At 52.0% G+C, this 22655-nt stretch overlaps 2 protein-coding genes across 3 annotated transcripts in view; one reads left to right on the forward strand and one right to left on the reverse strand.

Moving 5' to 3' along the window:
* TESMIN (testis expressed metallothionein like protein) overlaps positions 1-1523 on the forward strand; it is a 47880-nt gene extending 46357 nt beyond the window's left edge. The window contains exon 10 of the mRNA XM_030918212.1: positions 1331-1523. Within this exon, the coding sequence (XP_030774072.1) occupies positions 1331-1523 (193 nt within the window). The remainder of the gene's footprint in view (positions 1-1330) is intronic.
* Positions 1524-13465: 11942 nt separating this feature from the next.
* GAL (galanin and GMAP prepropeptide) lies at positions 13466-22411 on the reverse strand. 2 transcript variants are annotated; one of them, XM_030918257.1, is made up of 6 exons: positions 22301-22411; positions 20613-20693; positions 19968-20022; positions 17463-17549; positions 16315-16392; positions 13466-13729 (listed from the first exon to the last, which is right to left on the reverse strand). In XM_030918257.1, the coding sequence occupies exons 2-6, from the start codon at positions 20691-20693 to the stop codon at positions 13659-13661; spliced, it is 372 nt and encodes a 123-aa protein (XP_030774117.1). In that variant the 5' UTR covers positions 22301-22411; the 3' UTR covers positions 13466-13658. The 2 variants fall into 2 exon arrangements, with proteins under 2 accessions (XP_030774117.1, XP_010356729.1); XM_010358427.2 differs by lacking the exon at positions 22301-22411 and adding an exon at positions 20883-21140.
* Between the last annotated feature and the right edge of the window lie 244 nt (positions 22412-22655).

Raw genomic sequence — 22655 nt, forward strand, 5'->3', positions numbered from 1 at the left:
GTTCCGTGGAGTCCGGCAGGGGCCTGTGCACTAGAGCCTGGTCTTGCAGTGTTAACGGCCCTTCTTTTCCCAAGGGCAGCCCTGCCTTCTTCAACCAAAGTCATTGTGTATTGTCTTTATAGAGAGACTTTAATCCAACATTTTGCTCTATTTTTATAATCCAACACTTTTTAATCTTTTATAAAGTTTTCCTGAAAATTTGTCAACTTAGCACCACCTGGGTCGCTGTCTAGCTGAGCCACAGTTGCCCGCTGAGCTCAGCCGGGAGAATAGCTGGTCCTGTGTGATACGGTGCAACTTGTCCTTCAGAACCTCTTTCACAGCTCCAAGCGGCATTGAGGGGGAAGGCCGTCCTGACAGCAGGACCCCAAGGCTTGACGGGCGAGTCCTCAGAACACTTGGCCTTCTCTGGCTGCACATGATCCTGTGGGGAGGAGAGGCGGACACCCAGCATGGACAGGACTCAGAGCAAAGCCGCCCGGCTTGTCCCCATGCCCTGCCTCAGCTAAGAGTCCTGCTTCCGCAGTTTCCCACCTGGCCCACCTAGTTGACTCTGTAGCCCGGGATCCTCTGGGTTTGTCAGTGGATCTAATTTTGAGGAAATTTCAAACCCGCCATGAGAGGGATGTCAAAAACTGACAGATTTACTTGTCCTCTGTGTTGTTACTCTAAAAGCAGTTAATCCTTTCTTTCTTTCCTTTCTTTCCTTTTTTTTTTTTTTTAAGATACAGGATCTCGGCCGAGCATGGTGGCTCATGCCTATAATCCCAGCACTTTGGGAGGCTGAGGAGGGCAGAGCACGAGGTCAGGAGATTGAGACCATCCTGGCCAACATGGCCAAACCCCATCTCTACTAAAAATATAAAAATTAGCCGGGCATCATGGCACGTGCCTATAATCCCAGCCACTCGGGAGATTGAGGCAGGAGAATCATTTGAACCAGGGAGTCGGAGGTTGCAGTGAGCCGAGATCGTGCCATTGTACTCCAGCTTGGTGACAGAGCAAGACTCAGTATCAAAAAAAAAAAAAAAAAAAAAAAAAAAAAAAAAAACAAGAAAAAAAAAAAGAGACAGTGTCTCACTTTGTTGGCCAGGCTGGTTTCGAACTCCTGGCTTCAGACCATCCTCCTGCCTTGGCCTCCCAAGGTGCTGGGATTACAGGCCACTGTGCCTGGCCTAATAGTTTCCAGTATGAGGAAGACAACATTAGATTTTAGTGGATGATGTTCTTTAAAATAGTGTGGACAAGCAATGTTCTGTTGAATGTAAATAGTACTATAGGTAGAAACCGTGCACTGTTGAGCGGCCTTTAACTGCTCTGTTTCTGACAGGCGACGTTCCTCATGCATCTCCTGGGAGGTGGTGGAGGCCACGTGCGCCTGCCTGCTGGCTCAGGGAGAAGAGGCCGAGAAAGAACACTGCTCCAAGTGCCTGGCAGAGCAGATGATCCTGGAGGAATTTGGAAGGTGCTTATCACAGATTCTCCACACTGAGTTTAAATCCAAGGGGTTGAAAATGGAGTAGAGTACAGTAGAGTATAAAGTGTGAATGCATGTTGATTTTGTCTTAGTCTAGAAATCTCTAGTTTAGAAAGGTTGTTTAGGGAAACATGAGGTCGGCTCTGCAGCAACCACCAGGCTCCCCTGCGTCCCTGGGCCCGGGGAGTTTACTCAGAGCTCTCTGAAGATGTGCCAACCCGTGCCCCCTTTTCTGAGGAGGTGTGTGGCCTGAGCACCGTTTGTCTGGCCCAGAGGAGAGAGCTTGGGTTCCCATAGTCCTGGGAGAGTGTCTGCAGGGCAGTGGCGGGCAGAGCAGGGCAGGCCCTGTGGAGAGCAGAGCAGGGCAGGGGAGGGCAGAGTAGGCCCTGCAGAGAGCAGAACAGGGCAGGGGAGGGCAGAGCAGGCCCTGAGGAGGGCTCACTCCAGTTGACTGTTCCTCTGGGAGAATGTTGCTCTGGAGGCTGCTCTGCATAAAAACGCTAATGGTTTTTTGTTTGTTTTTCAAATTATTTAGAAATAAGTTCTCCAGATAGGCTGTTATGATACCACTTAAAATCTCTGGAGAACTACTGAACACCCAAAGATTTTCTGTAGTGTAGACATTTCCCCAGAGGCACGCGAACTGTCAGTCTTTCCTAAGGCCCCCAGGAGACACAGGCAATGGGGCCTCGCAGGCCGGGCTTGCACCAGCATGTCTTGAGTTAGCGGACTTAAAATTATCTAGTTTCTTCTGTGTTTCTACTTGAATTGTGGAAAAGCTCTATTATCCAATTAACTTCTCCATAATTATTGTTGTAAGATTCTTATTATTTGTAAAATATGGTTTACATAACTAGCTTGCGGAAACCAGCAGGTAAAATGAATTCTTAAGTTGACGCTTTCGGTTCTGTTGTAAAGCAAAGATGAATAAAAATTTCCAATGTCTTCAATTGTCATTAACTTAGTAACTGAAAATGCGTTCATCTGATGAGTACCCACCCTGAAATGTATTGAGAGAATATTCTTTCATGTTTCTGCATTCATTAATAGTGTTGGCCACTTAGAGGGTGTTTAGGAAACTCAAGTACAAATGCAGCGGAGACAGAAGTGTGGCTGCCAGGCCCAGGCACTGGGCACAGAAGTGAGCAAGCAACCAGGGAGGATGCTGTCTTTTGTGGAGCTGTGTCTGGAACAGTCTAGTTGCAAACACAGCCACAGGAAGCCACAGAGGAGAAAAGGAAGACTGAATTCTTCCCCTTTGCAATTCCCTTTGGACCTTTGGTATCCAGAGTCTGTGGCAGAAAACCAGAGGTAAAGACATGCATTGTGACACGGGGAACCCTCAGCCAGCCGTACTCCCCACTTGCTGTGTGTGCTTTCGGTCCCGTCAGCATCGTGACGAGCAGGGAGGCGCCCTGCTGGAGGAGCCGCCTGGCCCCCTTCACCCTTAGGGGCTGGAAAGTGACCTGGAAATGGGGACTTCGGGAGCTGCCTCTGTGGCAGCTGCCTCTATCCTGCTGTCCCTCTTGGCAGCACAGCCAGCAGCAAGATCTGCCAGCCACATGAGTAATGTTAAAGTTTCTAGTAGCTACATGTAAAAATTTGAAAAGGAACAGATAAAATTCGTTTTAATAATCTTTTATTTATCCCATCGTTTCAATGTGTAATCATAATGAAAATGATTGAGATTTCACATTCCTTTGTGTGTACCCAATATTTGAAATGCAGGGTGTCTTGTATTCACAGCAGGTCTCAGTTGGCACCAGCCAAGAGGGTTCAGGCACCTCAGCACAGCCCTGAGGCACCGAGTGGAGGGAGGAAAAGGGAACAGTGTCCTCCAGCATTCTCCTGAGGCAAAGGGCTGCCTAGGGAGATCCTGAACCAGGTGTGGCCCACCCGCAGAGCCTGGAGGAAGTGTGAGCAGGAAACTCAGTGGGGGGCTGGGAATACAGGCCCCCCACATTACACCGGAGCTCACCCTGAATCCCTGGCTCCTATGGAGAAGGAGCCTGCGCTGGCCAAGGATGCACTGACTGTGGCCAGGTGCACTTGAGCTAATGCCTAGAGGTGAGGGAAGAGCCAACCTGAGCAGGCATGAGCCCTGCAGGGTCTTCCAGCAGAGAAGAACTTGCTGAGTAGGTGCCACTTGCAGGGGAACCCGTCTGAGAAGTGAAAGCCGAGATACAGACGTGGATAAAGCCATTATGCTGACCAGAGACTACAGAAAATGACTATAAAGCTGGAAAATCACATCTTTTATGTGTCTGGCAGAGAGCCAGTGCTATTTTAAAGCGATATACAAATTAACGTATCATGTTCTTATTTGAGAGTGTAGCTGTGCAAATTTAACCATATCTTTTTTTTTTTTTTAAGATGGAGTCTCACTCTGTTGCCCAGGCTAAAGTATAATGGCCTAATCTCAGCTCACTGCAACCTCCGCCTCCTGGGTTCAAGTGATTCTCCTGCCTCAGCCTCCTGAGTAGCTGGGGTTACAGGCATGCACCACCATGCCTGGCTAATTTTGTATTTTTAGTAGAGATGGGGTTTCACCATGTTGGTCAGGCTGGTCTGGATCTCCCGACCTCAGGTGATGCGCCCACCTCGGCCTCCCAAAGTGCGGGGATTACAGGCGTGAGCCACCGTACCCAGCCTTAGTCGTATCTTTCTACTCTGTACCTATTAAATAACTCGGACCACCTTTGTGATTAAGGTTAAATTATCTATTGGTTTTGTTTTTTTGTTTTGTTTATCCGAAAGAAAAAAAAAAAAAACCTTGTTTTTTCATAGACACGGAGAAGAAATCATTGTTTGGAATGACACGCACTGAAATCGCTCTTTCCTCTCAGTGAACACAGCCTGCGCACTGCACAGAAAGTCTGGCAGCCGAGGAGCATCCTTAGGAGAGAAGGTGCTGTTGGCTGCGGAAGGTCAGCAGAAGGCTTGGTGTATCCATCCCGGCTTGGATGCTCTTATCCCCTTACAAACCTCTCACCAGTACCTGAAGTTCTGCCAGCACTGTTCCCTTTTCAGTGGGGGCGCGGTTTAAAACCATAATAAGTTATCGTACAGAGTGAGTTAATACACTGTCTTAGGGAATTCCAGGGTTGAACCCTCATCCCGAATAAGATGATGAGAGCAGCCAGAGGATCCAGAGAGCAGGAGGGGGCAGAAGAGGAAGCAGGGAGGAGGCCTCCCGTTCTGCAGGCGGCGCGCTCTTTAGGAAGGCACCCGGGCACAGCTGGGGCCCCGTGAAGCCGCGTAGAGCCTTGTGCGTGGGGCCGGCTGTGCGGTCTCCCTGCTGCACTCTCTCCAGGAGTCCTTCCATAGTCTCAGAGGAGGGAGGAAGCACCGAGCGGCATCTTCCCCCAGCCCTGCCTCCATCCTGCGACCCACACCCCGCCCCCAGCAGAGGCTGGAGAGCAGCAGGGAGCACTGCCCGGCCCCAGCCACTGATACAACTAGAATTGAACACTGATTGCATGGATGTTCTCTTCATATATTTAAAAATGATTATCAGGAAAAAGTTTGAGTCTCCTAAAAATGGTAGCGGGTTTGTTTGTTTGTTTTTCAACAACAAACTTTAATAAAAACTTTAATGTTTGATATTTTAAATTTTGCCTTGACTTTCAGGAAATTCAGAAGTAAATCTATTCAATACCAGAAATCACATTAGCCCGGGTTTAGGATTAACTGTCTTTCTCTTTTTTCCATACAGCTTTCCTTTTTTAAAACATGCTTTTTATTTGTACTATTATATGCATCTTTAACTCTAAACCATTTCATATCTTTGTTGGAAATAGACTGTAGAAACATTATTACCATATTATGAAGACAGAGTCTGCAGTGACAACCTTTTAAATGATGATTTCCTAGAAATATACATTTTTAATAGAGGCAGAGTCTCACTCTGTGGCCTATGCTGGAGTGCTGTGGTGCGATCATAGCTCACTGCAGCCTCGAACTCCTGGCCTCAAGCAGTCCTCCCAGGTAGCTAGAACTACAGGCTCACACCACCATACTCAGCCAAGTTTTTGTATTTTTATTTTTTGTAGAGACAGGGTCTTGCTATATTGCCCAGGCCTTAAACTCCTAACCTCAAATGATCTTCCCTCCCTGGCCTTCTGAAGCACTGAGATTACAGGTGTGAGCCACTGCGCTGGGTCTCTATTTTTTTTACTAGAGTATTTTTTTAGAGTAGTTTTGGGTTCACAGCAAAACTGAGCAGGAAGTGCAGAGATTTCCCATATAATCCATGCCCCCCAAAACGGCAGCCTCCCCACTACCAACATTCCTCACCAGAGTCGTCCCTTTGTTACAACTGATGAACCCACAGTGATACACCATCATCCAAAGTGATACACCACCCAAAGCCCACGCCGAGGTTAGGATTCCCGCTTAGTATTCCACATGCTGTGGGTTTTGACAAATGTACAGTGGCACATATCCAAGGTTACAGCACACAGAACAGTCTCACAGCCCTAAGCCACCCCTGTGCTCGGCCTGTTCATCCTTCCCTCCCCACAACTCCTGGCACAACTCCTGGTGGTCACTGATATTTTTACTCTCTCCACAGTTTTGCCTTTCCCAGAATGTCACTTAGGTGGGATCATACAGTAGGTAGCCTCTTCAGACCGGCTTCTTGCACTTGGGCGTATGCATTTATGTCCTCCGTATCTTTTCAAGCTTAGCACTGAATAATATTCTGTTGCCTGGATATACCACTGTTCATCCCTCCACCTCCTGAAGAACACCTGAGTTGCTTCCAAGTTTGGGCAACTCGGAATAAAGCTGCCGTAAATATCTGCATGTAGGTTTCTGTGCGGACACAAGTTTTTAATCCCTTTGGGTAAACGTCAATGCGCACAACTTCTGGATCATGTAATAATATTTTAGTTTTGCATGAAACCACCAAGCTGTCTTCCAAAGTAGCCGTATCATTGAGTATTCCTACCAGCAGTGAACGAGGGTTCCTGTGGCTCCATCTCCTCACCAGCACCTAGCGTTGTCAGTGTTTGGGATTTTAGCCATTCTAATAGGTGTGTACTGGTATCTCACTGCTATTTTAATTTGCAGTTCCCCAATGACATATGATGTTGAGCATATCTCCATATGCCTACTTTCCATCTGCATATCTTCTTTGGTGAGATGTCAGTTGAGGTCTTTTGCTCATTGTTTAATTGGGTTGTTTCCTTTCTTATTGTTGGGTTTTACGAATTATTTGTGTATTTTGGATAACAGTCCTTTTTTTTTTTTTTTTTTTTTTTTTTTTTTTTGAGACAGAGTCTTGCTCTGTCGCCCAGGCTGGAGTGCAGTGATGCGACGCAATCTCAGCTTACTGCAACCTCTACCTCCTGAGTTCAAGCGATTCTCCTGTCTCAGCCTCTTGAGTAGCTGGGATTACAGGGGCCCACCACCACGCCTGGCTAATTTTTGTGTTTTTAATGGAGAAGTCTAATATATCTTTATATATAACTTTTATGGATCATGCTTTTAGTGTCAAGTCTGAGAACTCTTTACTTGCCACAGACCCCACGGATTTTCTAAAAGTTTGTAGTTTTACATTTTACATTTAAATCTATCATCCATTTTGAGTTAATTTTAAGAATAAGGTGTGAAGCCAGGTGCAGTGTTGCATGACTATAGTTCCAGCTACTCAGGAGGCTGAGGCAGAAGGATTCCTTGAGCCTAGGAGTTTGAGTCCAGCCTGGGCAACATAGTGAGATCCCATCTCTAAAATTAAAAAAACAATGCATGAGGTTTAGGTCACAATTCTTCTTCAACTTGGATTTCATTTTGTGCCTATGGATACTCAATTGCTTCAGTACCATTTGTTGAAAAGGCTATCCTTTCATCATCGATTTCTCTTGTGCCATTGTCAAAAACCGATAAATGGATTTGGGTGGGTTTATTTCTGGATTCTCTGTTCAGTTCTGTTGATCTATGTATCTATACACAAAGTCTTATCTTTTTTTTTTTTGAGACGGAGTCTTGCTCTGTCCCCCAGGCTGGAGTGCAGTGGCATGATCTCAGCTCACTGCAAGCTCTGCCTCCCGGGCTCACGCCATTCTCCTGCCTCAGCCTCCCGAGTAGCTGGGACTACAGGCGCCCGCCGCCACGCCTGGCTAATTTTTTGTGTTTTTAGTAGAGATGGGGTTTCACCGTGTTAGCCAGGATGGTCTGGATCTCCTGACCTCGTGATCCACCCGCCTCGGCCTCCCAAAGTGCTGGGATTCCAGGCATGAGCCACTGCGCCCGGCCCACACAGTCTCGGTTACTATAGCTTTTAACTCAAGTAGACTCTTCTTACTTTATTTTTCTTTTTCAAAATGTTGCTTTAGCTGTTCTAGTTTCTTTGCCTCTCCATATAAATTTTAGAATAAGCTTACCTATTTCTTCAAAAAATCTTGCTGGGGTTTGGTAGGAGTTCTGTTAAATCTGTATATGAACTTGGAGAAAACTGACCTCTTTGTTGAGTCTTTCAATCCATGAACATGAACATGGTATATCTCTACATTTATTTAAAACTCCTTTGGTTTCTTTCATCAGTGTTGTATAGTTTTTAGTATGTAATAATATGTTTTATTATATTTACATATTTACACATAAGTTTTTTGTTTTTGTTTTTGTTTTTTTGAGACAGTGTTGCTCTGTCGCCCAGGCTGGAGTACAATGGTGCGATCTGTAATCCCAGCTACTTAGTAGGCTGAGGCAGGAGAATCACTTGAACCCAGGTGGTGAAGGTTGCAGTGAGCCAAGATCGTGCTAGTGCACTCCAGCCTAGGCAGCAGAGTGAGACTCTGTCTCAAGACAAAAAACAAACAAACAAAACCAAGTTCACAGGTTCTTTCCTCTGCCCCCTACATTCTGCTATTTAGTCTGTCCACTGGAATTTCTATTTTGGTTATTGTATTTTTTAGTTCTAAATGTTCCATTTGGTTCTTCTTTACAGTTTTTGTTTCTTTGCTGAAACTTTATATTTTTACTTGTTTAAAGTATGTTTGAAATAGTTCGTTGAAGCATTTCTTTTTTATGATGGCTGCTTTGAAATCTTTGTCAGATAACTCTAATACTCACTATGTCACTATTGACATCTATTGATGGTCTTTTATCAGTCGGTTTGAGATCTTCTGGATTCTTGGTATGATAAGTGATCTTTGATTGAAACCTGGACTTTTTGGGTGCTATGGTATGAAACTCTGGATCTTATTTGAACCTTGTCTTTTTGCTGGCTTGTTCTGATATTGCCCTGGCAGGGGAAAGGCTGGGGGTGCCACCTCATTACTGCCCGGTGGGGACAGAAGTCCAGGCTTCCCACTCAGTCTCCATGGACACCTGGGCATGGGTGGGCTGCTCCTCATTTTTGCTGGGCAGGAGTGGGAGTTCCAGCTCCCCACTAATACTTCCCTTGCTGGGAGGGGTAGGAGCGCCTTCTTACTGCACCCCTCCACATGGTCTCTGCTGACACCACAGGAAAAGGGAGTGGCCTTGTCACACTGGGAGGTGGCAAAAGTGCTAACTCTCCACTAGCCATCCTCTGACACCACCCCAATGCATGGAGAGAAGAATGCCTGTTACTGTGGGGGAGGAGGGGCACGGAATCCAGGCTCCCAGGTGGTCTCTGCTGACACTGTAGTGGGGAGTCTTAATACCGCCAGGGACGGGGTGGTTGAGGGGGATGAAGTCCTGGTTCTTTACTTGGTACCCTACAACTTTCCCCTGGTTGGGGTTTGGGCCACCTTGTCACAGCCTTAAGAGGAAGTCCAGGCTCCCCACCCAACCTTGGCTGGCCTGGTGAAGCCACAGTGTTTGCTGGGGTGTTTGTCTGGAGTAGAGTGGTCGTTGTCTACAATTCTCTGTCTTACCAGGCTTCCCTTTCCTGGGCCTTTATCTAGAGAGGGCAGCTTTTGTTGGGGCTTTTGTGGTCTGTGGCCGTTGGATTTCTAGGATGCTGGCTCCTTCAGCCCAAGTCTAGGATATGTGAGGCAAAAAGAAAACCCAAGGAACTCCCCACGGGCTGAAGTTCCTAGCTGGTCTGCCTCTTGCTTGGGCTTTCAGAATCTTCGTATGTTTGCTTTATAGATGATGTTCAGGGTTTTTCATTGTACTTAGCAAAAGGACAAAGGGAAATTCTACTTCTACTCCATCTCCTGGAAGCAGACATCACTGATCATTTGTTTTAAAGTTATATCAGAGACTGTCAAGCTTTCTGGTTTCTAGAGCCATCTTAGTTTCTATCATGATAACACAGGATAAAATCCTATAAGCCAAAAAGTATCAAGACAGATCTCAATCAAGTTAGAGGTTTATTTTGCCAGGTTAAGGACCATGGCTCGTGACACAGCCTCAGGAGGTCCTAAGAACATATGCCCAAGGTGGCTGAGTTACAGCTTGGTTTTATATGTTCTATGGAGACAGAAGTTACAGGCAAAGACATAAATCAATACATATAAGGTATACATTGGTTTGACCCAGAAAGGTGGAGCATCTCAATGAGTGGGGTAGGGTGGGAGCTTGTAGGTCGTAGGTGGATTCAAATGTTTCGTAATTGGCAATTGGTTGAAAGAGTTAAGCCCTTCTGAAGAGTTGAAGTCAACTTGAATTAAGGGAAGGTAGATGGAGGTGGGAGTGGGTGGTTGTGGAAGGCAAGGTTCTTGTTATGTAGATGAAACCTCTAGGTAGCAGACTTCAGAGAGAATAGACATTCAGGTGAATGTCTCTTACCAGACCTTAGAAAGGTGTCAGACTAGGAAGGAGATTCTCTACAGAGTGCAAATTTCCCCTGCAAGAGTCAGCTTTGCAGGGCCATTTCAGAATATGTCAAATTACTTTCATTTCCTTCAGAGCTTGTTATCTGTCGTGTGATGCTATACCAGAGTCAGGCTGGAATTTGGTATCTTATTGCTGAAAAGAGGCTGATTTGTCAGTCTCAAGATCTCTGTTGTAATGTGAATGCTGGTCCCTGGTCAGCTGTGTCTAAACTCCATGGGGAAGAGGCATACTGAGCATGTCTGGCCCCTCCCTTCCCGTTATGACCTAATTATTTTAGGCTTCTTTGGGGTCCCCTTGGCCAAGACAGGGATCCATTGAGTCGGTTAGGGAGCTTAGAATTTTATTGTAGGCTTACAATCCTGACTCCAAAAGGTACAAGAATCCCTTTTTTTTGCATTGAAATAAAAGTTTCCTGGGCCATATGTTAGAAAATGATCAGCTGTAAATTCTTTGGTGTTAGGATTTCCTTATCCCCGTAAGACTCTCTCTTCCCTCCTGTTTTTTAATAATTAAAAAAATTTTAATTACTTCTTTTTATACAGACAGGGTCTCACCATGTTGCCCAGGCTGGTCTCCCAAAGTGCTGGGATTACAGGCGTGAGCCACCGTGCCCCGCCTCTCTTTCCTCCGTTAAACAGCGCTTTCTTCCTTCCTCCAGGGACCTCCTGAATGCAGGCCTCTTCTTCACCCTGGCCCACCACTCACCTGCCTCCACCATGCCAGGCGCCCTCAGGCAGCATCACCCTGGCATCTGCTCTGCTCCTGGTTAGATAGAGCAAGTGGGAGGTGGACGGGCTTTCATGTTGATCAGCTTTTATGATGGAGACAGCCACCTCCTCCAAGGTGCACAGCCTCAACACTCTCCACCTCTCCATTAGGCATCTTGGTGTTTCTCAGGCCTGTCCATAAATTCTTTACTTCCCAAGGTGGCTGGAGAACACCTTCCCTTGAAAAGACTGCTGTTGTTAGCAACAGATTGATCCAGGATGGCTGCAGCCAGCTCTAACCACGTTCTCTCTGGGAAGTAAAGACGTCACCTCTGTAGCCTTGTCCATCACAGCAAATGGCACTACAGCCACTCCTGGCCCCTCACCTCCTTTCCCTCACCTTCTGGCTGCCACTTGCCCCACTCTGTTTATACCTAAAAGGAAGGCAAGGTTTAGAGAAGGAGGTAGATGATGCCGCAGGGGGAGAGTCTGAGAGCTTTGTGCTGCTGACCCTGGGGCCCGCATCCCTGCATGGAGCCTGCACACCTGCACGGAGGCTGGGCTCCTTGGCCCTTCCTGAACACTGCTCAGGAGGCTCCTGTGAGCCACGTGCAGTGTGGAGAGCCCAGCACTCAGCGCAGCATCATTAATCTCAATTCCTTCAGGCACTTCTTTCTCACGGTGTAGTGAGGAGAGACACATCTGCAAACAGAGTGACAGGCATGCTGATTAGGGTGGCACTGCACATGCTGGGGGCGGAGGAGCGGGAAGGGCACTCTGGACAAGGTAACCCTGGAGCGGAATCCCATGGGATGCTTAGGAGTTCCCCAAGCCTTGGGAGGGACGTGTGCAAAGGCCTTAGGTGAGCGAGGCCAGGACGCAGTCGTAGGGTCTGCAGCACTGAGTGCAGGAGCTGGGGGCCGGCTGAGGCAGAGACGGTGTCCATGGCCACTGGATTTGGGGACAAAGGCTACAGGAAGACCAGACAGTACAGGCTGCACACTGTGGGCTGGAGCCCAGTGGCTGAGGTGTGGTCCCCAGACACACCCGCTCATCTGCCTCCTCCATGCCAGGATCTCCCTAGGCCTTGGGAGGACGTGGGCACAGCCCTCTAGTGAGCAGCGGCAGCGGCAGGAAGCTTGCTGGGGGCCCAGCTCCAGCCCACCCAGCCCTCCTGGCTCCAACACTCTGGGGAGGGCCCTCGCCACTGCCTTAGGACAGGGCCTGGAGGAGTTCTGATGCCTGCCCAAGTTGGAGAACTAAAGAGATTGTAAAAACCGTGCAAGAGGATAAATGCGGATGGTGAACAGGGAGTGGGGGGTGGGCCCAGGTGGTTAGCCCACCAGGTGGGTGGCATCACTACCTCCGGGCTGGGAGTGGTCTGAAGACCCAAGGCCACCGAGTGTCATCGTTGAGCCTGCAGGAGCAGGAGGGAGCCGGGGTGGAGCTGGGGACCTGAGCTGGGAAGCCGAGCCAGGGAGCTGAGCTGGGGCACAGCTGACTGGGTGGGGGGGTCACCAAGCAGGGAGAGGGAGGCTGGGGCTCTGTGCCCCTTGAAACAGGTATTAGGCAGCGAACTGCCAATGGGGGAAACTGGGACGCCTCCTCCCACTCCCACTGCACAGCCGGCTCCGGTGAATCCAGAAAGGCGTGTGTCCCGCCTCCCACATTGCGGAGTCTCGCTCTGTTGCCCAGGCTGGAGCGTGATCTCGGCTCACTGCAACCTCCGCCTCCCTGGAGCAAAAGATTCTCCAACCTCCGCCTCCTGAGTAGCTGGAATTACAAGCGTGCACACCATGCCCGGTTGATTTTTGTATTTTTAGTAGAGATGGGGTTTCACCATGTTGGCCAAGCTGGTCACAAACTCCTGGCCTCAAGTGATCTGCCCACCTCGGCCTCCCAAAGTGCTGGGATTACAGGCATGAGCCACTGCGCCCGGCCGCCTTCTTTTCGAAACTTCTGGGATGATCTTTTTATCTCTGCTCCAAAGACTCAGTCTCTGTCAGGTTAGGAGGCATTCCCACAGGCCTTCCTTCACACAGCACTATCTCAGCACGCACCTCCTGCCCTTGCCTTTCTACCTGCCCGCCCATCTCTCCTCTCCTACCTGGCTCCCGGCCCTCCCACCGGGCCGACCCGTCTCTTCTCAGCCCTGACCACCTCCACGAGCACCACGCAACTCACCCATCTGTTTAAGGTTGTCGTAGTCTCTTTAATGCTCATCTCCCTAAACTATCAGCTCCACGAGGGCAGGGGTTTTGTCTGTTTTGTGTTTTTGTTCATCTCAGAAACAGACTTACCTTCATAATTACATTTGACTCAGCTTAATATTGAGATAACTTTATGTCCCCTGGACATGCAATAAGAGGTGGTGTCTCAGATGCTCTTGACGGTAGAATGTGGCTTTAAAAATTCATGTCTAATCCATGATTATGATCAAGCTTTATCTTTTAGAACCCATGGGTGGCGCTGGTGATGAGACAGAGGTGTGGAAGAAAAAGACAATGGCAAGTAATTGCTATTCTTTATTTTGTCACTCAAAATAAAATAATTACCAAAAAAAAAAAATTCTTAAATTGTGACAACACAACATCAAGGCAAAGAGAACAGGAAGAGCCGACTCTGTGTAAATTGGCCTAAGATTATCCATCATCTTAAGGTTTGACTTTAGATTGCAAGCACAGACAAAGACGCCCAGGAGGCTCTCAGGACCGCTCGATGTCTTCTGAGGAGGCTGCAGCGGGGAGATCCGGGAGGCGGTCGAAGGCCCCAGCCTCTGCAAAGGGAAGAGCCACAATTGAGCAGCAACTTCTTAATACGCACACAAGAGAATTACGACCACAACACATACTACAGGAAGCGGCATGTGGTCGTCCTCTGTAAAGAGTCTTACCGGATTAAACCCAGAATGAGGGACGGCACTGTATTTCTCACTTTGTAATGATTTAACTCCCACAGTTAGTAAGTATTTAAAACTGTCAGACTTTTAAATTGAGGCTTTAAAGAGGTATAATTCCTATCTGAGTAATGAGAGTTGGTATCTCCTAAGGAAAGAGTTTCCACGTTACAAAATTAAAAACAAATGAGAAAAAAATCTGGCAGAGTCCATCTGCCCCTTGTAGGCAAAGTCACCCCAGCTTTTCTCCCAGAGGCTCCACTGGGCTCCAACAGAGGGAACTTGGTGACTCGGTTTTGAGATTTCTAATGAACCCCGTCTTTTCCGAGACCTTCTCTGGCAGTCTCCCTCCCCCGCTCCCCTCCCCTCACTCCTCTTCCCTCTCCCCGTTGCCACCTGAAGAGGAGCCCCATAATACTGCAAATGAAAACCATCCTGATCCCAAATGAACCCAAGGACCAGCCTTGATTTTCCAAACTGGACAAAACTGTGATGTGCAACTGAAGGTCTCCACTGGAGAGGCTAAGCGGTCCATCCCTCCTCCCCACCTCCGCCTCCTTGTAAACCCTCAGAGCACTGGGTGAAGGTCTCCACTGTAGGGGCAAAGCGGTCCATCCCTCCTCCCCACCACCTCCTCCTTGTAAACCCTCAGAGCACTGGGTGAAGGTCTCCACTGTAGGGGCAAAGCGGTCCATCCCTCCTCCCCACCTCCGCCTCCTTGTAAACCCTCAGAGCACTGGGTGAAGGTCTCCACTGTAGGGGCAAAGCGGTCCATCCCTCCTCCCCACCTCCGCCTCCTTGTAAACCCTCAGAGCACTGGGTGAAGGTCTCCACTGTAGGGGCAAAGCGGTCCATCCCTCCTCCCCACCTCCACCTCCTTGTAAACCCTCAGAGCACTGGGTGAAGGTCTCCACTGTAGGGGCAAAGCGGTCCATCCCTCCTCCCCACCTCCGCCTCCTTGTAAACCCTCAGAGCACTGGGTGAAGGTCTCCACTGTAGGGGCAAAGCGGTCCATCCCTCCTCCCCACCACCTCCTCCTTGTAAACCCTCAGAGCACCGGGGCCGCTTTCCGGCTCCCTCCACTGCTGCAGTAGGACCTGTGTGGTTATCTGATCAAGGCCAGATGCCCATCGTGGAATGAATGCCAAGCATAGTGTGTGGGAGGTCTCCTCATCCCCAGTGTTTGCAGAAGACACTGGAAGCCAGGATCACAACCTTTCCAGTTAGATTTCAAGGCAGCCTGCCTGGCAGGAGGGCTGCATAGGAAACACTCCAGTCTAAGATATGGGCTCCTGTTAATTTCCCATGCTTAGAAAATATGGTTTAGGGCCGGCACAGTGGCTCACACCTATAATCCCAGCACTTTGGGAGACTGAGGTAGACAGATTACTTGAGGCCAGGAGTTCAAGACCAGCCTGGCCAACATGATGAACCCCCACTTCTACTAAAAATTTAAAAATTAGCCAGACATAATGGTGTGCACCTGTTGTCCCAGCTACTTGGGAGGCTGAGGCAGAAGAATCACTTGAGCCCAGGCAGCAGCGGTTGCAGCGAGCTGAGATTGCACCACTGCACTCGAGCCTGGGCGACAGAGTGATAGGAAGGAAGGAAGGAAGGAAGGAAAATGAAGGAGGAGGAAGTAGAAGAAGGAAGAGGGAAGGGGGAGGGAGGGAGGGAGGGAGGAAGGAGGGAAAGAAGGGAGGGAGGGAGGAAGGAGGGAAAGAAGGGAGGGAGGGAAGGAGGGAAAGAAGGAGGGAGGGAGAATAGGGAAAGAAGGGAGGGAGGAGGAAGGTGGGAAGAAGGGAGGTAATTTAAGGAGTCTAGAAGGGAGAGGAGGAAGGGGTCACTGCTTTTCCCGCCTTTCTTTCTTCTGGCTTCTTAGCGTGGGCCCGCCTTCTTGCTTCTTCCCGTCGGAGGAAATTCTGAGGGTTTTTCTTCGGAGTGACAAAGACGTGGCTTGGAAGGAGGGCTTCCCTGGTCCTTTATTTCCGTCCTTTTTGGGAAGAGAACTTTTAAGATGGAAGTCTCCCTTCGGTTCCCTTTCCCCTCCCAAAAAAAACGAAAACCAGAGAAAGAAAGAAAAGAGAAAAGAAGGCTTAGGACGGCTCACAAAGAACCTGGCCTACAGTATACCTGTGCCCTAAAAGGTCCAGCAGTTGTCACCGTGTGAACAGATATGGTTCCAGTAGAGTGAGCTGCACCCTGAGGCCCACCCTCTTCCTGGGAGCAGCGCTGGCCCGATGGCCGTCCGCAGATGGTGGAATGCCCCTGCCACAATCCCAGCCCTCTGGAGCTAGCTCCAGTGTCACATGCTCTGTCATCCTGATGCACAGCCCAACAGGACTTTGTATTTGGATAAATAATCGGCTACTTCCCGGGGGATTCTATGGGTTCTCTTCTCGATGGGCCTTTCATGTTTCCAGTGTGCTAAGGGATGAATGTTAAGCTGGTGATATTTCACATACCTTTGAGATGCAAGAAAGACAGAAACTCAATGATTGTGCGCATGATATTGTTCTCAGGCATGGACCTGTCAAAGCTTCCTGGAAAAGAGAAAAGACCAACATTCACGACTTGTGCAGAGGGTGCTTCTCTGTCTCCGGTCATCCCCCTCCCTACAGAGGAGCTGGGCGCTGCAAGGTCAATGATCTGATCCCAGCAGCCTGAGGCCCAGCTGTGCTTTCCGAGGCCTTTGTTCAATGCGAGGGAGAGGGGAGAGAGATCCAGTTCAAGGCCTCGCTCTTCTTTTTTTTTTTTTTTTTTTTTTTTGAGACAGAGTCTCGCTCTATTGCCCAGGCTGGAGTGCAGTGGCGCCATCTCAGCTCACTGCAAGCTCCGCCTCCTGGGTTCATGCCATTCTCCTGCCTCAGCCTCCGGGGTAGCTGGGACTACAGGCGCCCGCCACCTCGCCCGGCTAATTTTTTGTAGTTTTAGTAGAGACGGGGTTTCACCGTGTTAGCCAGGATAGTCTTGATCTGCTGACCTCATGATCCGCCCACCTCGGCCTCCCAAAGTGCTGGGATTACAAGCGTGAGCCACCGCGCCCAGCCTTCTTTTTTTTTTTTTTTTAAATTGAGATGGAGTCTCACTCTGTTGCCTAGGCTGGAATGCAGTATTGCGATCTCAGCTCACGGCAACCTCCGCCTCCCATGTTCAAGTGATTCTCGTGCCTCAGCCTCCCAAGTAGCTGGGACTACAGGCACCCACCACCACACCCAGCTATTTTTTATATTTTTAGTAGAGCCAGGGTTTTGCCATGTTGGCTAGGCTGATCTTGAACTCCCGACCTCAGGTGATCACCCGCCTCGGCCTCCCAAAGTGCTGGGATTATGGGTGTGAGCCACCGCGCCCGGCCCCACTCTTCTGGAGGCCCTGGTGCCTGGGCAGCCTCCCAGTCTAGAAGGACTCCTTGCTGTCTCGGGTTTGCAGATTGTGTTTGCAGCTGCTGACAGGTGTGGCGAGGCCACATCCTCTTAAGTCATGGCCAGGCTTGGGCTGCAGCTGTGGACAGATGGGCGGCAGGTGCCCCGACACCCACAGCTGGCCCCCACTGCATGCACCTGGGAGCTGGTGGAAGTGAGGCGCCCGGAGCCCGGGATAGGAGTCCTCTCACCTGGCTTCACTTCGTCTTGGGGCTGCAGCTCCCGCTTGCTGGTGAGGCCATTCTTGTCGCTGAATGACCTGTGGTTGCCAACGGCATCTGTTTGCAGATCACAGAGGAAAGCCTCTGGGTGTGACTGTCATGCACCCCCTCCCGACACCCAAGGAAGGACACAGGGCTGCCTGTAGCCAACACACACACACAACTTGACTGTGAAATAGAGCCCAGGGACAGACCCCAGAGAAGAGGGGGCGATTCTTCGCCAAGCTGAGGTAAGAGCTTGGCCGCTTGCACCAAGGCCAAAGGGAATGTGAGGGTTTGCACAGGAGGGGTGGGAGAAAGGGAGGTGTGTCTCCTGAAGGGCGGAAGAGGCCGGGAATCTGCCCTGTTGCAGGGGTTGTGCCCGAGTCCAGAGGAGCTGACATCTGAGCTGGCACTGAGCTGGCATCAAGCTGGGTGCCTCCCCAGCAGACAACAGGGGCTGGATCCTCATGTCCCTGAAAGCATGGGGGCCACTGAAGAGTTTAAGTTGTGACTGAATCCGATTTTTATTTTCACTCTGGCAGCTGTGTGCAAGATGGATTGGAGCCAGGGAGACAGAAGGAGAGAGACAGAGGGAGCGAGAGGGTCACAGAGGGAGAAAGAGAGGATGGGAGGGGAAGAAAAGGAGGTGCGGGGGCATGTGTGCGTTCGTGTGTGTGTGTGTGTGTGTGTGTGTGTGTGTTTTGTGGTGCAAAAATGGGGGAACTGTGATTGCAAGCAAAGAGATCCCAGAAGTCCAGGGAAGAAACGATGACAGCTGTAAACCAAGGGGCGTGGGGTGAGGGGAAGGGCTGCATTTGGGGCTGTGCAGGAAAGGAAATGGAAATGAGAGATGGCGAGGAGGGTGAGGCCCCCTCCGCGTTTCCGGCTGGTTGGCCTGGGTGGACCATGCCATCTACAAGACTAGACAAAGGAAAATTAACTCCTATTTCCAGAGATGCTGTTCTTGGTGCTAAATTTATAGAGGAACCGTACGTCGCCCCATCTCACTGATGAACCTTCAGCCACGGCCACACTGTGTTCAGCAGCAGCTGGTGAAAAAACATTGTTTTTGCTGCATTTTCTAGCTGACCCTAGAAATCAGAGGCACACTGTTAAGTATTTTGACAAACAACTGGTCTAGCTACAGCTGAACCAGGCCATAAAATTGATGGCGAAAATGAGTTTGTTTTCCAATTAGGGTTCAAACTCTTCTTGACAAATAGATTTTCAATATTCCAAAGCAACACAGATAAATGTTCTTGTTGACCAGTTCCTCCTTTGTTTGGGCCCATAGCACACAAAGTTGAGCTGCCCTCAGAGGCAGAGCTCAGGGTTGCAAAGGGTTGAGGAGATCAGCCTCAGGCAGGTCAGGCCGCTCCACCGGCAGGGAGAGGAGGAGAGCGCCCTGCAGACACCAGGAGGCCCTGCGGTGAACAGCCTGGTCCGCCCAGCACGCCGCCTCAGGCAGCTCTGTCATCCCCGTGTCTGTTTCTTAAAACCTGACTCGGGTGGTCCTCCGAGTGACCCTGATGAACTAGTGTCTGCAGGAAGAGGAAGCTGTATTCGACTCTGGGACTGAGAACTAAGGCAGCTTTCCTTGGCATGGGAAGAAGCGCCTGAGACCCCGCTGTGTTTTCCAAGGCCCTTGGAAAGGGCCTCCTCATTTGCTGCTCTGGCGGGGCTCAGACAGGCCCTGCAAGCTGTTTGCATCCTTCCTCTGGCAGAAGGCAATACAGGGAGGCTTTTAAGGTGGATGGGAGGGGTGGAGGGGAAGGTGAGTTACAGAAGGGAGCCAAGGCCTCCTCTTGTCCCCTCCTCTGGAGGAAAGTCTGAAGGCATTGCTGCACAGACCAAGGATGTGGAGAAAGTAGAGGCCTGGGGCACCGGCCGGGGCGGACATGGGGAGGTGTCAGCCTGCAGTGTCCTATCTAGGGCTAGGGCTCACCTCAGGCAGCACGGGACACCGCTGACACGGATGACAACAACAGGACAGGGAGAGGGAGAGGGCGGGGACACAGGCTTGGGCAGTCAGGGTCACCTGAACCTCGTTTTGAGGACAGCCTGTCTGGGCTGCCTTCAGGCGATCTGGCAATTCCCGGGTGGAGCTTGGAGAAGGGAAGAGGGAGGCAAGACTTGGGGTCCGCTGACCTAGGGTGCTCTGCAAGCCAAGTTGAGTGTTTGGGGAGACCAGGGGCCTGGGGAGAGGCCCGGAACAGGGCCTCTAAGGACTGCAATGCGGGAAAACCGAGGAGAGCTTGAACAAAGCCCAGGGTAGGAATCTCACACAGGGACAGGGCGGCAGAGCCGGGGTAGGAGAAGCTTCTGGAAAGAACCGTGCACAGATCAAGTGTGCAGACCAACGGAGACGGGCAATGAGGTCAAGAAGGAGGCCGGAAGGTCTGCCCAGCCGCAGGTGGAGGGGCAGGAGCCAGGGTTCAAAGCGAGGGGGCAGGTGGGGTCAGGAGCGGGGAGGCCATGCTGTCGGTCACTTACGTGGGCCCAGCAGGTAGCCCGCGCTGTTCAGGGTCCAGCCTCGTTTTTCCTTGGCCTTGAGGGGAGAAAAGGGGGTCAGATGCCAGGGCTGTGCCTGGAGCCGATGCTGAATGGGTGCACCCAGGCTTTCCAGCACGGCAGAGGACTTAGAACAAAGCACGTGCTTTTGGATAGACCGGGAAATTGCAGGTTTACCCCTAAGTAAGCTATATTCGACATATAGGAGATACTTCACTTACGGGTCGCAGCTCGCGCATTCTCAGCGCACTGCACCCGCTTTAAGTGACTCTGAGGCCACGCCGGTGGCTCCTCGCCCTCTGTTCTAACTAAGCCCTGCGGAACGGGCGAGCTTCTTGCTTTCCCGAAGCCCTGACCCCAAGCGCAGCGCTCTCCCGGCGGTCTGGTTATAGCCCGGGGCTGTTGATGAACTCGGAGAAGCGCGCGGAGGAATCCCGGCGGAATCCCGGCGGAATCCCAGGGAGTTCCGGCCCCTTCTCGCGACGCCCGTGGCCAGGACAGCGCCCGCACTAGCCTTTCTACCATTGTCCCCGAGGGCAGGGCGGAGGCCGCCTCCTCCAGGAAGCCCTCCACGCCCGGCCGGCTCTGATGCCCGCTTCGCCCGGAGGAGACGCGCCCCGCACTTACCGGCGACCAGAGCCCCGCAGAGGCAGAAAGGGCAGCGGCCAGGAGGAGGGAGGCGAGCAGGAGGGCGCTGCCTCGGGCCATCTGGAAGGAAGGACAGGGCGGGAGGGTCGGAACCCGGAGTGGGCTGCGCCCCGAGGCATGGGGTGCCGGGAGGCTGCAGGGAGGAGCAGAGGCGGCGGCCGGGCCGGGGCCCCTGGCGGAATCGTCCGCGGGCAGAGGGGAGCCGAAGGGGCGGCCTCCCGGGGGGCGGGGTCGGCCCGGCGCCAGTACCTTGAGCTACGGCTGCGCCCTGGGCCGGGGCGTCGGGGTCCCGGGGCGGCGGCGGGTCTGGGCGGCGGGTCCGGGCAGCCGGTCCTGGCGTCGGGCCGGGTGGGGTGGGCTCTGGCTGCCTGGGGCGCTCACCGCCTGGCGCGGCCGGCGGCAGGGGCGGGAGGCGCGGGCCGGGTCCCTCCACGTGTCCGCCGCCCGGGGTGGCCGCTGCTGCAGCCGCCGCTGCTATTTATGCGGCGCGCCCCGGAGCCGCCCGGAGCCGCGTCACCGGCTCAGCGCCTGGCTCAGCGCCTGCCTCCCGCGCCCTCCCCGAGCCCCAAGGGGGGCGGGAGTGACCGGAGCTCGGGTCCTCTGGGCCATCACAGGCGGGAGCGGCGGACAGCCCCCCTCATCCCGCGGGAGAGACTCCCCAGATCCGCAGAGAGAACCCCAAACCCGGCGGAAGAGACCCCAACCCCGAAAGACAGAGCCCCATCGCCCCGCGTGGCCCCCCGCGGCCCAGGTCATCGCTGTGGTGGAGAGCGCCAGCCCCCACTGCTCCCCCCGGGGTCCTAGCCCCAGAGCAAGCCTGACGACCCCCCACAACGTCCCGTGCCTGGGGTCTCCCTGCAGCTTCTCCTCCCAGCCCCCACCGCTGCAAGAGCCGGCTGAACTCCGCGGCACTGGAGACCCCAGAGGGTAACCGGCAGGGACAGTCCCTCAGCCCGAGCCAGCCCCAGCTGGGAGGTCCTAGGGCACCCGAGGAATGGCGGGCAACACCTGGCCCTGCGCCCTGGCTGGCTTGTGCTGGGGCTAGAGCAAAGGCTCCGGCCTCGAGAGTCGATGGTGGGGAGGACAGGCGTTCCCGGCTCCCTGTGCTCAGCGACCTCCCTCCTGTTTTGCTAAAAGGGGAATGTGGGTCTCAGGGGCTGCTTGGCCACCCCAGTGTGGGAGCTGCGGGACCGTCCTGCATCCACAGGCACCAGCTCAGAAGCTCAGCCTCAGCGCCTCTCCTGGCTCCCTGGTCCAGTTGCAAGAGGGAGCTTTGAGCAGGTCCAGCCATTGGGCAACTGGTTGGGTCCAGAGATCAGCCCAGACTTGCAGAGGCCGCCAAGGGTTGGGGGGTGGGCAGAGCAGCAGCAAGAGGCTGTCCTTGTGCCCAAGTCAAAGAAATCCCACAGGAACAAGGCCCTCATTGGCTCCTCCATGAACCCTTCCCGAGCTGGGGCCAAGTCCAAAAACAGCCCAGCAAAGAACCCAGGCCCAGGCTGTTCCTTCACCCCGTTCACAGGCATCAGGGGAGGTACAAGTGTGGCACCTCGGGGCTTCCAAAGAGTACGGGGGTCATCTGCTGAAAACTCGCCTGACCTCCCCTACCACCGGGCAGACACCACCCAAGTCCTCAAAAGCGGCGGCTGTGTTAGGATCTCCCCACTCACTGGGCTCAATATCAGATGGGTTCATGTCAGGCGGGACCTTGGGATCCACAGGGCACAGGACAAATGACCATGACAGTGTCGTCTACACTTTAGTCTTGGCACGTGGCTGGGGAAGGACAACTAGGCTTTTAAGAGCTCTGGTGAAGGCTGCTGAGAAGGCGCAGGGCTGCAGCCTGCTGGCTGAGTGCTGTGGTTTGTGGGAGGAAGAGGAGGAGACGGGGCTTGGGGAGGAAACAGACTCTGGCAGGACAGTGGTGAGGGGTGGGGTGTTCCCAAGGGTACAGTTTGACTTCTGGTCATACCTATTTCTTGCAGCCTGGGGAGAGGAGAGACAGCCACAGGAGGCCCTAACCAG

Source organism: Rhinopithecus roxellana, chromosome 15 (assembly GCF_007565055.1).
Source record: "Rhinopithecus roxellana isolate Shanxi Qingling chromosome 15, ASM756505v1, whole genome shotgun sequence".
NCBI classification, from domain to species: Eukaryota; Metazoa; Chordata; class Mammalia; order Primates; family Cercopithecidae; genus Rhinopithecus; species Rhinopithecus roxellana.